We start from the raw sequence: 13,605 nt of genomic DNA, 5'->3' as shown, positions 1-13,605 counted from the left end.
CAGAACAAGCCACAAAACCCTTCCTCTTACTTTTCTTCCAAGCTGTGCTCTCTCCTCCCTTTATAGAATCCCTGGACCCCCTTCCCAGCTGGGTCAGACAATCTCCTCCCCTAGGCCAAACCACCTGTTTGAAAAAAGGCTCTGTCTCCAAACAGGACTGGCTGGCCCTTAAAGGGACAGACCAGCGCACACTATTACAACCCTTCATTGTACTGTCCTCAGTCTAAATCTATGTGATCCAGAAATGGGGGGGGGGGGGGGGGGGAAGAGGGGAAGATTTGTAATGTAAGTATGTGGGTGAAATCCTGGCCCACAGAGAAGTCAGTGACAAAATTCCCATTAACTTCACTAGGGCCAGGGTTTCACCCATTGAAATCAATGGGTTTTGCATCATTGATTTAACTGGGAGTTGAGTTAGGCCAGTGCTGAGAGCATGTGAAAATCCCACCCACAGTATATACAGGGTGTGTGACATACAGGCAGAATCATGTTAATCAAAGAACCATTTTTTTGACTGTTGTTTAGCTTCAGGCTAGTGTACCTACAAGGCTTATGAGGCTTTATTTTGGTATTTTATTTACTCTTTTTTTTTTTTTTGGTCTCCTAATTGGGATATAAAGTCAAACCTTAGATCTCTTTATGGGCTTTTTGCCAAAGCAAAGAACTGCCATAGGTGAGTAAACCTGGGGGAGCAATTGCTGACGGTCTGTTGCAGAAATGTAAAATGTTCCACGTGGGCTGGGGCTGGGTCATTCAGAGAAGTAAAAGGTGGGAAATAAACATTGGAATGAAACAAACAGTAGGAACTGAATTCAAAGCTGTGCTCCTGGTGCCAATATCTTGGGAAGATTAAAAAATATAATCTGGGCAGGCATCTTCAGTATCTTTGTCAAATTAGCAGCCACACCTCTTTTTCCCTATTAACCATTACAATGGAAGGAAAAAGTAAATATACTGCAGGAGGTCAGATGAGCTGATCACCATGGTCCCTTCTGGACTTACAATTCACAAAGTTTTATTCAATGCATCAGAATGAGACACAGTATCTGATGTTTATCATCATGACTGGGATGATTTTGGATCTGACCAATGGGTAACAAATGGACCTTTGAAAATCAAACCCAGCTCCTCGGTGTAGTTATTTTGTATTTCAGGCTGTCAGAGGGTGGCCTGCCCCTTTAAGGGCCAGTCAGCCTACCTGTGCCATAATTAACTGCATCTTAGTCAGCGGAGGCAGGGGACAGCTGGTGAAACACCTGGCTGTGTGAAAGGGCTGAGAAGAGTAAGTTTGAGGGGGAGTGCTAGGGCCTGAGGGGATTATGGGAGATTATTCTAGAGCTACTGAGTGATTGAAATGAAGGCAAGAAGGGGTGAGGAAATGAGCCTGGAGGATTGGTTGAAAAGCCTAAACAGAATGGGAGAATCTCTTGTTTGTGTGAATTTTTGTTACCTTAGAAGGGACTCTAGACTAGATGTGACTTCACAGTTTAAGTTCTCAAGTTGACAGAGGAGCTACTGTAGGGCCAAAGATGCTCAACAAGGGGTGCTAGTGGCAAAGACCTGTCTGAAATACCATGGCTTGAGAACAGAGTGGGGAGTGGAACTGCTTCTAAGGGCGCTCCCAAGCTTTTTGTCATAGCAACACTGACCATGTTTTAATAACAGTGTCTCATGGGCCTACCTTCCCATCCCTTCGCAATTGTATGCCTCCCCTTCCTTCTCAGCTGTGTTCATAGAACACCTCTGTAGCAACTGCACCAATTACTGACATGCAAAAGGGATGCTCGGGAAGTGTTTAATGCATTCTCTGTTGTCTTTAATGCAATTTGTCAGCTAATAACGGGGCCTGTAAGTTAACAACTCTCCTGTTTTTATTGCAAGTCTTGTGATATCTGATGTTTCACTTAACGCCTCAGGTCGTGCAGTCAAGTGATTGTGTGAGACGCTCAGCTATTTATTATTAGCCTTTTAATAGTTGCAGATTTCTAGTCCTCGCTGTTGTGGAGAAAAGCTTGAAAATGTGACCCGAGTGTACCTGAAAGGCTCAAAGGAAAAGAACCCCAAATGTATCATTTTAAAAAGCATCATTTTAGGCCAATCTTTTGAGTGGGGGAGGGGGCAGGGCACTAGACTTGTGACTCTTGCGCATCCTTGTCATATTGGGTTGGTAAAACTGCCATCTAGCTTTCTACAGCCCACCATCAAGTGCTCTGTAGACCGTGAGTGTGTGCCATAGGCAATGTTTTGAGAACCACTGATGTATTTGACTTCAGTGATACCCTTTTATTTTAAATCCCTCACTGTTGCAGCCACCTCTGGTTCCAGTCACCACCAGTGCCGGTGGGAGATGATGCTTCATGACATAATGGAGGTGGGGGAAGGAAGGAGAAGAAATGTCAGAGGAGAACATGAGTCACAGGGGCCAGAAAGCCCTGATGGCATTCTTTGTTACAGGAATTTCCAGCGGGGGAAGAGAGTGTGATATAAGTGGTTGGTCTGGTGCCAAAAGGACCTGGCCAAATTGGCCACTGAGTCAAGGCTTTCTGGACTCCAGCAGAGCTCTTGTGAAATGCTGCAAGAAGTTAAAGCATGAACCCTCCCTTTTGAAAATCCATGGACGGCAGTGGCAAACATCCTGCTGCGTGCGAAGCTGAATCTCCCTGCAGTGCAAGGAGCTCTGCTAGCAAAACGAGGCACGAGTTACACACGGCTCCTTGCACTGGGTTTGCTGAACTTGTCTCAATATTTTTAGTTCATTTTTATTACAAGTGTGCCTAGAGACTCCAGCTGAGCGGAGGCCCCCATTAGGTGCTGTATGTACATGGTCCCTACCTAGAAAAGCTTCAGTCTAAGCCAGAGAGGATGTGAGAAATAATGTTTATTATCCCCATTTTACAGGGGAAAAATGAGGCACAGAAAGTTTAGGTTCCTTAATCTGCCCGGTCACAGAGGAAGTCTGTGGAAAAGCCAGGGAGGGAACCCAGATCTCCTGAGTCCTAAGCCTTAACTTCAACACCATCCTCCCTCTTCACCTGTAGGCACGTGATGACTCCCATGTTCTTACCCTTTGGCTACCAGTTTAAGAATTTGGGGGCTGATCCTGCAAATCTTTACTCAGCTGAGTCACCTATACTTGAAGACAGTGCCATTGCTGGCATGAGGAGGGAGCAGCCACTTGTGTAAAGGTTAATGTGAACACCTCGGGTGAAACCCTGCTTCCAGGGGAGTCAGGGACTTCCCTTCCATAGGGTCAGGCTTTTCCCCCATACCGCACACTTACTTCATGTAGGCCAGTTAGCCAACCATCTCCAGTCCTTTTGTGAAGGTGTCAAGTATCAGAGGGGTAGCTGTGTTAGTCTGAATCTGTACAAAGCAACAGAGGGTCCTGTGGCACCTTTAAGAGTAACAGATGTAGTGGGAGCATAAAGCGTAATCACCTTTGTGAAGGTGATTACTCCTGGCTTACCTTGGCATGACACAAAATAAACTGAATACCAAGTACAGTGAGGCGAACAAGCAATCAATAAAAGGAACTTTAAATACCAAATAGCTCCAGGTGAGCAAAAAGCCTATCCAAGACTCCCCACTTAGAAATCCAGGCATGGGGAGGGGGAGGGGGTCTAAACAATCCCAGGGAAGGGAAAGGTGCAGGGTGAGGTGAGGTACCAGGCACTGCCTCCTTCCTGCGGTGTGTGCGCGTAAGGGAGCTGCTTGGGAGGATGGGCATCGGGCAGCCTTCCAGCTCCAATGCACAGAGGCGCAGAGCGGAGACACGCGCTGGGTGGTGTCTTAGCTGGCCCCTCATTCTCCTCCCTGTGTCTCCCTGGCGCTCCGGGGAGGGCCGAGCCCCAGTTCGCGGCTGGCGCTGCTAGGTGGCTGGCGGCTCCCAGCAGCCGGGCAGGGAAGCTCTGTGGCGCGTCTCATCCCCGCTCGCACGTAGAGCGGAGCGGGTCGGGCGAGGACGGGGGCGGATTCACACTCACACACACACACGCAGCAGCCGCAGCCGGTGCAGTTTCAGGCGCTCTGTCCATCTAGGGCGCACATCTCCATCTCCCTCCCCCTCTCCAAGCCTCCATCTACGGCTGGGGCTGCCCCCCTCCTCCCCAGCGCGCGTTGCTGGGCTCGGGAGCGCAGCCCGGGTCCGGCAGAGCGCTGCTGCCCCAGCGCCAGAGCGGGGAGCGCGGAGAGCCCTGGCCCGCCAGCGCGCACCCATGCGCTAAGGGAGCGGAGCGCACAGCAGCCGCAGCGGGGAGGCAGGCGACGGCACCGGCCGCGGAGGAGGATGCGGGGCTCGGGCGCCCGGGCAGGGGCAGCGGGGCTCGGCTGCAGCGGCGGCGGCTCCCCGGCTCCCCTCTGGACGTGCCTCCTGCTGTGCGGGGCGCTGCGGAGCCTGCTGGCCAGCCCCAGCAACGAAGGTGAGAGGCGCGGGGGGGGACCCTGCCCCGGGGCTGCGGGAGCCGGGGAATGACTCGGGCTCTCTCGCGCTGGGTTGGGGGGAAGGGAGCATCCCCCTCCCGGGTGCCCGTGTGCCTGGGGGAGCACCTGGTCCGCTCCCGGGGGGCGTGCGGCTGCGCCCTCTTCGCGCTTTCCAGCCACCGCGCTCCCCACAGCAGCTCCCTACCCTGCCCCTCGCCGTCTCCAGTTCCCCTCCGCCCCGTGCCCACAACCTGACCTGTCCCTCCACTCCCCGGGTCCCCCCATAGCTCCTAGTCCCCCCAGACACACACAGCGCCCTGCCCCGTGCCCACAACCCGCCCTGCTCCCCCACTCCCCGGGTCCCCCCATAGCTCCTAGTCCCCCCAGACACACACAGCGCCCTGCCCCGTGCCCACAACCCGCCCTGCCCCCCCACTCCCCAGGTCCCCCCATAGCTCTCTTCCCCCGCCCCCCCCAGACACACACAGCGCCGTGCCCACAACCCGCCCTGCTCCTCTACTCCCGAGTCCTCCCATAGCACCTAGTCCCCCCGACACACACAGCGCCCTGCCCCTCTACTCCCCGTGTCCCCTCCAGAGCTCCCTTCCCCCCGCCCCCCCAGACACAAGGCGCCCTGCCCCATGCCCACAACCCGCCCTGCCCCTCCACTCCCGGGTCCCCCCATAGCTCCCTTCCCCCGGCCCCCCCAGACACACACAGCGCCCTGCCCCGTGCCCACAACCCGCCCCGTGTCCTACCCCTCCGGCCCGTCCCCCCGGCCCGCAGCTCTCCGAGGGTCGCTCCTCTCTTCCCGGCAGCAGGTTCCCGGGGCGGGCAGCCCCCTTCCCCGCTGAGCGGCTGCGGCGGGGAGTCGCGGGGCGCCCCGCGACGTGCAGGACTCCGGGGGGCTCCGGCAGGCGCGTGTGGTGGGGCAGGGGTGCAAGACCGGGGTTGTGTGTCTGTGTCCTGCTGTAGTGGCCTGTGTGTTTGGATTACACGGTGTGTGTGTGTGTTTTGTCTTTTGTGTGATACTGTATGGGTATTTTGTGTGCGATTGTGTGTGTGTGTGTGTGTGTGTGTGTCGGGTGGTATGGTGTGTATTGGGGTTATGTGTGTGTTTTGTGCTGTGCCCGTATTTGGATTGGGTTGTGCTGTGTGTGTGTTTGTTGTGCTGTGTGTGTGGGTTTGTGTGGTTGTACTGTGTGCTTGTGTTGCGTGGTTGGACTGGATTGTGTGCTTCCAGCCAGACGCTTAAAATCTCTCTTTAGTGTCGCATCTCAATTACTCCATCTCCAGAGCCCAGGAATTAGCCCCCGAATAAGGCTCTGAGACTCCAGCGCCGAAACAGGGCTATCAGGAGCAGGACAACACAAATCCAAACCCAAATGAAAGCTACACATGCCCCAGAGGAGAGAGGATGGGGATAGGAAATACCTCCCCCAAACCATAGTTAGTTATTTCGGGCGCATTTCAAATGCTGTCCAAAGTTTATTTCCTTTTTTTTTTTTTTTTTTAAAAGGTGCTTTGTGCAAGAAGGAAAAAAAATAAAAACCCTCGGAGAAATGAGAACATAAGAATTGTTACCCCATAATACTGCGACAAGCAGAATGGGTACTTGTTCTGATTATTGCTGACAATGTAAAAGTTTGTCTGTTTAAAGTCAATATGTAAAGACATATGACAAAGTTTCCCGATTGCCTGGGACGCTTCCCAGTTTTTCTGAAGCCTGTTCTTTTTTTTTTACTCGACAAGGTAAATAATATTGAGGTTTTTTGTTGTTGTTTTTTGGATCCATATGCAAGTTGGTAATACACAAACTTTCAGACCAAGAAGCCTGGTTGTAAGCCAAGTGTATTACACACAGTGATTTATTAAAGGGGGGAGGAGGGGAAAGGGCACAGGGAGGTTTCAAAGCTGTGGCCTGAGGTAAATAGCTTGTCCTAATATATTTTAGAAAATGAGACTAATGCTAGTCACAGAAAACCTATCTAGAGGAAGGGACAAATGCACTCCCGTGGCTGTGAAGTTACTGAGTGCTCAGGGCTGGAGAATGCATAGATTGGGGAGGGTGAATGTTTCCTTAGATTTCTCTTCTACAAATCGATCATTATGGATGCAGTCTGCAAACACATCCATGCTTGTGAATAACTTCATTGGGGCTACTCACGCCAGTAAAGTCAGTTGGATTGCTCTCGGGAGTGAGCTACTCACTGGCTGTTCATATGAGCAGTTTCTAAGTTGGGAGCATGTTGTTTTGTTCTGGTTTATCATGATTTGCACTGATCTATTAATAAACAGAGACAGACACTTTGCACCTGCAATCTCAAAATACTCACACATGGTCCTTACTCATGTGAGTATGTCCCACTGGAGTCAAAGGGACTGCTGCAAGTGAGTAAAGCCCGCTTGTGCACAAAAACGTGCAGGATCGGGCCTCTATTGTAAGATAGAATACTGGAGTTTTTTAAACAAAATAGCCTTGTTAAATGGTTTGGTGAGATCTTTAGAGAAAGAAGAGATGGGGGAATATTACAATAACTATTGACAGCACATAGGTTGGCTTTCTACTCTCTCACTCTCTTCCTCCTTTTATTCACAATCTTCAACTTTTATCCTTTTCATACGCCCGGGGCAGGAAGTGAAGTCTAGAGGTGGACCTGAACTTATTCAGTAACAGCCACTCTTTACCATTTGTAGATTTATTTGTAAACAAGCATTATCTGACAAGTGCTTTTCACAGCATGGCTTCTTGGCCAATTACTGCTGAACAGTTCTACTTTGAAAATGATTCACCCTGCAGTGAATCAAGGCTAATTCATTAGAGCCTCAGTTGCTAAAGTCCCTGTGCCATATGCTGTTGACACTTGTCAACAGTTTGGTTTTGAAAAGTTCAGTTTTGCTTCTCTCAGCATTCAAGGTGCATTCTGGGGGAGAGAGCCTCAGCTGGTGCGAATTGCCATCCCTAGCTCAGTTGACTTCAATAGAGATGTGAAAATTTACTCTAGCTGAGAGATCATAGGTTTATTTGTAGCCAACTGGGGGGAGGAGGGGTTGGACTTCTTGAAGATGGGAGAATAAAAAAATGTAGTCAAGTTTTCCTTGTTTGTTATTAATGTTCCCATTTTCATTTTTTTTCTGCTGTGCTTAAAAATAACTTGGTCAGCAAAGAACTTTTACCACTTGGCTCTGTTAGCTTAATAGCTTTTCTTTTCCAGTAACAATTGTGAGAATTTTATTTCCACTTATATTATGAATCAAGTGTTAGTACCGAGTGAATCTTAAACTGAACTTTTGTTTTAAGTGCAGTGGTATTCCTAGGTAGGAGATGTGAAATCCATATCATGCACTGTGAATCACGTTAGGCATAGCTATAGAGGTGGAAGGCTTTGTGAACATTTTGTTTGAAATATAAGCCAATTTAAAAAAAAAATTGAAGCCTAAAATTAGGCTCCTAAATCCACATTTGGGCACCTTGCTCTATGGCTAGATTGTCAAAACAGCTGAGCAGCTAACAACTTCCATTGTTTTCAACAGGAGCTGTTTGGGTGCTAAACACACTTTCTAATATGCCTAAATATGGGTTTAGGAGGATAAAAGTAGACACCTGGTTTAAAAATATTGGCCACAGTTTCTGTTATAAGGAGAAAACCATTTTCGTAGCAGTCATACTATATCTTAATCTATAACGTGCAGTGAAGGAAGAGGGCTCAGTAGAATGGCATCTGTGAGTCATCGTTCAATAGTGAGAGTTAAACTCCTTTGCAAATTGCACTCGTTAGAATCCTATTATTTGTATTTTTTCCCTCCTAACAATACACAATCAGAAATTCAACTCTATTGAGAATCTTCAAAGGCTAGTATTTCAAAAGCAGTCCTTTGCATTAAACGCATTACCCATGACATATCCTTAGAGAAATGACTTCCCCTGAGTTACAGTCACGCATGTTTTATTTTTATTGACGGAATGAACATACTGGGCTGGAGTTATTTTGCACAGCAAAGAATATTGATAGCAATTAATCAGAAATATGTTGCTTGAGGCTGTAAGACAACAATGTTAACACAGTAATTGCCTGAGTTACGTTTTTCTGGAAGCTGCTTGATGCCAAAGTTGCTACATGATTGAGATAGCATGTTGAGAGGCACAGTATATGAACCCAAATAGATTATGTTCCTGTGTGGGCTGTATCTCCTCTTTTTTCCCCTTGGCAGTAACTTCTGAACTCTTACTTGACATTAGGGACTGCATTGTATTAGACTTTATTTCTCGCACATCCTTAATGTTAAAAGTGCACACAATTTAAATTCTGTCATAAGCTTTAAGGTTCTTGGAAGTGACTTCTAAAATTTATTTATGTAAAGCTTAGAATGTAAGAGGGCTTTTTTTTTTTTAAGGAATGATTTGGTTCACATTTTCTGTAAATTTGGATTGATTTGCAGATCTCATTTGGAAATAACACAGATGACATTAAAGTGTCTTATGGGCAAATTTTCAAAAGACTTGTGTATATTTTCTGATTGTTTTTAATAATATATCACAGCTACCTTATTTGCATAATTACCACTAAAAAGAGAGAATAAATTAGAACTACTCAGCAGAAATAAGTGCTGATCAGACAGTACTGTAACGACTGCTAAGTAGATTGTTAAACAAATGAGAAGAAAAAAAGGAAACCACTTCTTTGAAATAATGACAATGTGGCTTAAACAGACAAAAGTAGAAAATTCAAAAATTAAGGTCGACGCTTCGTCCTTAACTCATCTCTGTCTGTTATTTCAGTAATTTAAGATCAGAGTAATAGGGTTAATTTAGAATTTCCAGGGATGTGTCCATTTTAACGAAGTGTCGTTTGGAGGATTTATCTGGCTGGATTTATTTAATTGATTTATTTATAGTTTAATTTTATTTATTTATTTATAGGGACAGCGGGAACAGGCACCTTAGATGAGGGTTATAAAATGCAGGTTGCTTACTTCAGCGACTGGAATGGTTCTTGCTGTTCTAATTTATCTGATAATGGCAGAACTCCCACTGACCTGGCCTATTGGGTATATACATATTTGGGTATGTTATCAAAACATATATATTTAACCAGTTAGAACTATCTTTTAATGAGCTTAAAAAAGCAACCTACATCTGTATTAGATACTTCCAATTGAAGCTATTCCAATCTATTGGGTAAAAAAAAAAAAAAAGGATGTAACCAGGTTTCTTAAAAAGGTATTACTTACATAGCCTGTACAGTCTCAGCTTCATAAATCACATATTCAGACAGCTCTTACATTATTTTAACAATGCTATAGATTGGGAAACTATGCAAGCTGGCGATATTTGAATGTGTGTTGTGTAAAAATAGATATCTAACTTTGGAGCCGTTCCAGTCTATTAATAAAGTACATATTACAAGCTTTTTAAAAGTTATATACTCTTCAGTGGATGGCATTGGAACAGTTCTTTTTTTATTTCTTTCCACGATCGCAATTTTGGGCCCAATCCTGCGCATTGATTTACAAGAATAATCTTTGCTCATGCAAGTAATCCTGTTGACTTTAAATTGAGTTCAATGGGACTGCTGATATGAGTCAGAGGAAATAGGATTTTCAGAATCAGGTCTTTAAACATCTTTGTCAGTTTTAGTTTTTTCTTTTCAAAATATTCAAAGCAAATTATACCTTGTTTAGTAAGAATCAAATACCAGTTTCAGGTTTAAATCAAATCTTTTCTTTTTTTTGCTTTAGATATACAAAAAGCAATTGAAACATAGCTTTTAAATATGACTTTTAAATGAGGCAACTTATGAATGATGTATTTTTAAAAATACATAACAATTGACCCCAAGATTGCATCTAAGCCAAGTTACAGCTTAAAGCACATTATCACAATGATTATAAATATATGTAAATAGGCAAAGCATCTTATAATAGAAACATTGACAGACTTTCCTCCTATAGTATCATAAACGTTGACACCATAATTTGATGTATAAAGCAGCTATTTGCAAATCAAGTTACAGTTGGATAAACTGACAGATATTCCCAGTGGGAAACGGCAGAGTTGGTATGGTCCTCATCCCCTTTTCTGTAACATTTAAAACCATAATATACTATTCATCTGCATGCCTTCAATTTCCTTTGTGTGGTGCAAATAATAAAATTAAATTTTAGGTCAGCCCAAGAAGTGTTTCTGTAATTATATTTTGCACTGATTGCAAAATGCTTTTAAATAGGGTTACCATACGTCCGGATTTTCCCGGACATGTCCGGCTTTTTGGGCTCCAAATCCCCGTCCGGGGAGAAATCCCCAAAAGCCGGACATGTCCGGGAAAATCGGGAAATGCAGGGCCGGGCCGGCGGTGCCGGGGGCCGGGCTGGGGACCAGCGGTGCGGTGCTGGGGGTGGGCCGCGCCTCCTCCCCCCACACCTCCCCTTACCTGCTTCAGGCTTCCCGCGACTCAAATGTTCGCGGGAAGCAGGGGGGGTGGAGACTTTGGGGAGGGGGCGGAGTTGGGGTGTGGGCATGGGCGGGGCTGGGGGCGGGGCCGGGGCCCTGTGGAGTGTCCTCCTTTCGGAGGCACTAACTATGGTAACCCTATTTTAAAAATATTTTAATTCTCTGAAAAAAAGAACTTTCAACAAGTGTTCAAGAAGATGCAAAAAACCAGATCAGTTTATTTTATGCCATAAGCCATGTCATGTTAATTTTTAAAGTGCAACCGAATAAACTTGTGTAAGTTAAGTAAAAAGCCAGTGCCCAATGTTTGATATGATTCATGCATATGTGTTTCTGTGATATTAGTTAATGAATTAAATCTTAAGGCCTCATTCTCCTCTTGTAGCAGTTTTCCACCAGTGTAACTCCAATGGCTTTAGACTGAAGTGACTCCATGGCGGCCCTAATCCTGCAATGCAGTTTGCTAGCACAGAGTCCTGAACCGGAGTCGTTGGGAATCTACAAAGGCACAGAAAGGGGTCTATGCTAGTGTACCACACTGCAAGACTGGGACAGAAGTGACCGGAGAATCAGGTCCATCAAAGTCAATATATGTGGTTTTTGAATTGAAGTTTGAAGAGGTTTACTTCTTTTCTCAAAGTTCAAGACATTTGAGGCCTGATTCCCTTCTTTACACCAGTGTAAATCCTTGTCTACATACAGACTTGCATCAATTCAGTTAAACTGTAAACCCCTGTGTGGACACACTTAGATTTAAGAGTGGCTTAGTTTGGCTTAGCTTAAACTTGCTCCTGATTGACTTAAGCTAAACCTAAATAAGAGTGTCCACACGGGTTTACAGAATCAGTTTACATTCCCACATCTAGTTCAATTGGTGCAACTCTCACTATATGATGCCCTGAGTCAGCAGTTCATCCCTGTACAGCAAAGCACTTAAGCACGTGTTTAATGTTCAAGTTTGTACCTGCTTGAGTGTGTCACTGAATAGGAAGGGACTTAAACATGTGCTTAGGTGCGTTATTGAAATAGAGCCTCACGCTGCCGTGAGAGGAAAATCAACCCATCTTGCAATCGGGTTTCTTTTGTCCCCCGTTTCCAAAACCTAAAATCAGATTTCCCCTGCATAAAGCAAAGGAAAAACCGACTCCACAAACCCTGGGTAAAGGTTTCCTTAGAGTGTTGAGTCCTGAACGTTTTCTTAACTATACTATAGGGCTATGTCTCAGGGCCAGAGTGCTGTTTAGAGTTCCTCTTCAATCAGTGCTTCACCTTTGTAACCCTTATCAGTAGGCTTGGAAGGATTCGATTTTTATTGGTAAGTGTCGATAAATGTTGATTTCACCGCACACACACAAACTGATGAAAAAGTATTTCCAGCTATGACTGAAATTTACAGCCAGGCAAAGTAAGAAATATGCTGCTTGAGAACTTAGAGTAGGATGTATGGATATTTACTTTGTATATTATGGGTATTTACTCTGTATATTTTGATATGGTATGTTGACAATTTGTGTTTCAGTGGTTATAAAGCTTTAACATTTTGAATCTCAGCATCTACTACCATTAAATAATTGTCTGACCCCACATATAATTTCTTGCAATGCAATTGTAAAAATTTACATTGATATAAATAGAGAAAAATGCTTAAAATAAATTATAAAATTAAATAAAATGTTATCCAGTGAAATTATATATACAAATAAAATTCTGCCAGGCCTACTTATTGGGTAAACAAGGAATTCACAAACCTGACAAATTTCCTGTTCTTACCCCAAATTCATTTTTTGAAATCCTTTTTTAATCTGAGTGTGGCTATCTCATTAGCAATGAGGTTTTTACCCACGAAAGCTTATGCCCAAATAAATCTCTTAGTCTTTAAGGTGCCACCAGACTCCTTGTTGTTTTTGTAGCTACAGACTAACACGGCTACCCCCTGATACTTGATGCCTGATCCTTGTTTAGCGAGAGCCGGAGTTGACTCATACATAGGAGAACTTGACCAGCAAACCATTGTCTGGGCTCAAATTGTTACTTTTTTTTTTTCTCCTCAAAAATGAACTGGGAGAAGTGGAGGTGTTCTTCATTGGTTCGTACCACTCTTGTCCCTATCCTGCCCTCCGGTTTGTGTGCCCAGCTGAACAATTGGATGGCAAGCTTGCAAAAGAGAAAGTGTTTGGCTTTTCAGCGGCTTTCGCAAGCACTTGTATTGGCAGATTTATTGGTTGGACTTCAGTGTCTGAGATCTTTAGTTCGACTGGTTGTTGGCTTTCTTTGACTAACTTTTGACGTAGCTATTTATTTTCTGGGCATACAGGGCGAGTGTTTAGTGAAATAGTTGTGGAATATAAGCCAGAAATTAGCAGCCCTATTTGTTTCTTAAGCAAATCGCAGCTGAGGGCAGTCACTGATCTGAAGTAATTACGTGACCCCCTTACTGCAGAATCTGAGCACCTTACAATCTTTCAGAATATTTACCCTCCCAACACCCCTGTGGAGTAGGGCAGTGCTGTTTTCCCCATTGTACAGATGGAGAACTGAGGCAGAGAGAGAATAAGTGACTTGCCCCAGGTCGCACATGGCGCCTGCAGCAGAGCAGGGAATTGAATCCAGGTCTCTTGAGTTGCAGGCTAGTCCCTAAACACTAGACTTTCCTTCCTCTCTGTAAGTCTCACCATTTACATTCTCAAGGGACTAGAGAGCTTCACAAGCCACCCACCCTTAAGGCTAGTCTGGTG

General features: G+C 45.3%; 1 protein-coding gene and 1 long non-coding RNA gene across 21 annotated transcripts in view; one reads left to right on the top strand and one right to left on the bottom strand.

The window, feature by feature from the left end:
- Positions 1 to 5,863, bottom strand: part of LOC135983518 (uncharacterized) — a 183,791-nt gene extending 177,928 nt beyond the window's left edge. Inside the window, exon 1 of the long non-coding RNA XR_010601195.1 lies at positions 5,178 to 5,863. This is a non-coding gene — a long non-coding RNA (uncharacterized LOC135983518). The remainder of the gene's footprint in view (positions 1 to 5,177) is intronic.
- Positions 3,770 to 13,605, top strand: part of EPHA5 (EPH receptor A5) — a 395,151-nt gene continuing 385,315 nt past the window's right edge. For 7 of the 20 annotated variants that reach the window (XM_008173251.4, XM_042856287.2, XM_042856282.2 and 4 more), the window contains exon 1: positions 3,781 to 4,418. In XM_008173251.4, the coding sequence (XP_008171473.2) occupies positions 4,286 to 4,418 (133 nt within the window). In that variant the 5' untranslated portion in view covers positions 3,781 to 4,285. Of the gene's footprint in view, positions 4,419 to 13,605 lie in introns of all 20 variants that reach the window. The other 13 variants (XM_005285716.5, XM_024109858.3, XM_042856285.2 and 10 more) reach the window with 6 other exon arrangements.

The sequence above is a fragment of the Chrysemys picta genome, chromosome 5 (genome assembly GCF_011386835.1).
Source record: "Chrysemys picta bellii isolate R12L10 chromosome 5, ASM1138683v2, whole genome shotgun sequence".
Lineage (NCBI taxonomy): Eukaryota > Metazoa > Chordata > Testudines > Emydidae > Chrysemys > Chrysemys picta.
The sequence above is the reverse complement of the archived record's forward strand: the minus strand, read 5'-3'. Positions and strand labels throughout refer to the sequence as shown.